The sequence below is a fragment of the Pteropus vampyrus genome, unplaced genomic scaffold (genome assembly GCF_000151845.1).
Source record: "Pteropus vampyrus isolate Shadow unplaced genomic scaffold, Pvam_2.0 Scaffold86, whole genome shotgun sequence".
Classification (NCBI taxonomy): Eukaryota; Metazoa; Chordata; class Mammalia; order Chiroptera; family Pteropodidae; genus Pteropus; species Pteropus vampyrus.
The window spans coordinates 3,851,000-3,853,187 of record NW_011888867.1 but is presented as its reverse complement, the minus strand read 5'-3'; the positions used below and the strand labels follow the sequence as shown (position 1 = coordinate 3,853,187).

Here is a 2,188-nt window from a genome sequence, read left to right as displayed (position 1 = left end):
GGAGGACAGCCAGCTTGGCCAGAGGTTCTCGGCGTGCATGGTGGCATGGCCACTGAAGCAGTGATCTTCGTAGCTGAGCGTCGACTCCATCTGGTCTCGCTCCCTGTGGCTCAGGCTGGGGCTGAGAAGTGGGGCTGGTGAGCAGGACAGCATGTAATACAGGGTCAGGTTCACAGTCAGGCCAGATGGGGTGTGGGCATCTGTGATCTTCTTCATTTCCACACCTGTAACGTCACAAAGGTTGCTCATTAAGAGGGAATGGCACGGCTAGGTGGCAGAGGTTATAAAACAGAGATCGAGAGCACCAGAGACGTAAAGTTTTTGTCCCTAGGGATGAAAGTGGCAATTCCAGTCTCCCTTGAGTAAGGGAGAAAGTCATGCTGCCTGGCTTCCTCACATGACCAACTTGAGCCCCGTGGGTCTGAAACCTAAAATCCTGTTAAAAGGCAGTGGGGCCTCTTGCCAGAGGCCAGGACACAGACTTAGCCAGGACCTGGCACCAGCCCTATCGCGCCAAGTAAAAACTCCAGTCCACCACTCCAAAACAGTCACCAACGCCCTGGCCGGTCTTGGGCTTTTCCCCTCTATCAACTCTTTTTCCAGTCCTGTAGCTTTAAAAGAACATCTGAACACAGGATCTCCCCAGTTTGTATGATCTCTAGACTCAACCAGCTAACCGCCCACTTGGTGTCTGCACCTGGATGTCTGACAGGCATTTTGAACCTGACATGGTTAAATTCTTCCAGCGCCAACCCTATCTTTCCCCAAATTGTCTCCAGACATCTGCTCGAGCCCTTCTCCAAAATTCAGGAGTCACACTCAAGTTCTCACTCCCCACTGCCAATCCTTAGAAAGTCCTGGCAGCTCCATCTCCAAAGGTATCAGAGTCCGTTCATTTCTGTCTCCACGATCACAACCACCCTCTCTGGTCCCAGGCTTCCTCTCACCTGGACTCCTGCAAAAACCTCCTATTTGGTCTCCATGCTCCACTTTTGCCCCCGTGTAGTCCATAATCTGCATACAGCAGCCAGATGGATCCCTAGAAATGTGCATCTGATAGTGTCTGTGCCCTGCTTTCAATCCACTTACAATAAAATTCACCATTCTCACTAATGTGCACGAGAGACCCTTTAGGATCTGGGCACCGCCAGCCTCCCCCGTCTGACCTTACCTCCCATGACCCTCTCCTCACTCACTACTAGCCAGCCACACTGCCTGTCACTTAGCCTTTAAGAACTGACCTCAAAACTCTGCTCAAACCAGGCCACACCTACAAGAACAATAAGACCTACCCTTTGTGTTTACTCTGTCACCAGAATCTCATTAAAACCCTCTGAAGGCAGGTGCTACCACTGTTCCAAGGTCACATAATAGCTACCAAGTGGTGGAGCTGAGTCAGCCCCAGGTCAAATGCCAAGCTCAAGTTCTAACCACCCCAGTGCTGTCCTTCAGTGTTGCCTCTGCCGACTTTGGAGGGGCATCTCCAGGGTGGATCGCGTTCACCCTGGTGCAAGGCGCAGACTATGAACCAAACACTTGCCAGGCCTGACCTGGGCTGAAGAGCTGAGCCCAGAGGCGCTGGTGGTCTTGAAGCAGCTCGGCTGCAGGCATCTCCAAGAGCTCCAGCATTTCCTTCCGTGCCAAGTCCTGGAGCACCTTGAGCTCCTTGGCTGCTTTGTTTTTGAGCACCTGGGGGTTAACAGGGCCCGAGACATGCACCACCCACAGCACCGTCTCGTCCAGCTGCGTCTTAGGGGCCACTTGGAGCCGGTTCACTAGTTTCTTGGCAGCCACCACCACCAAGTGCACCAGCCCCGTGGGAAAAGGCGGGGACCGGCCCGAGTAGAGGAGGAATTGATGGTCTCCGACCTTCTCCAGAGTACTGGTGAAGGCCCTGGTGGCCGGGCCAGCAGTGGGCCCCACAGTCTGCAGCGCGGCCACACGCTCCGTGGGATTGTTGAGCTGGATGCGCTGCAGATAGACGTGAGGTCGGCCCCGATGCGCCAGAAAGTCCTCTTGCAGCAGAACACAGTCGCGGCCGGATCCCGTGGCAAGGCCGGAGGCCGAGGCTGGCCCGGGGACGGCAGCCGCCGCGCCGGGACCTGGGGTCCCGAGCTGCAGGCAACGCACGCGGCGCAGCAGCCCTTCACGCAGCAGCAGCACTGACTCTCCAGCTTCGGAAATGGCA

General features: G+C 55.6%; 1 protein-coding gene across 1 annotated transcript in view; it reads right to left on the bottom strand.

The window, feature by feature from the left end:
- Positions 1-2,187, bottom strand: part of KIAA2013 (KIAA2013 ortholog) — a gene marked incomplete at its 5' end in the record, with an annotated part of 5,292 nt that extends 3,105 nt beyond the window's left edge. The window contains one exon of the mRNA XM_011363628.1: positions 1,551-2,187. Within this exon, the coding sequence (XP_011361930.1) occupies positions 1,551-2,187 (637 nt within the window). The remainder of the gene's footprint in view (positions 1-1,550) is intronic.
- Between the last annotated feature and the right edge of the window lies 1 nt (position 2,188).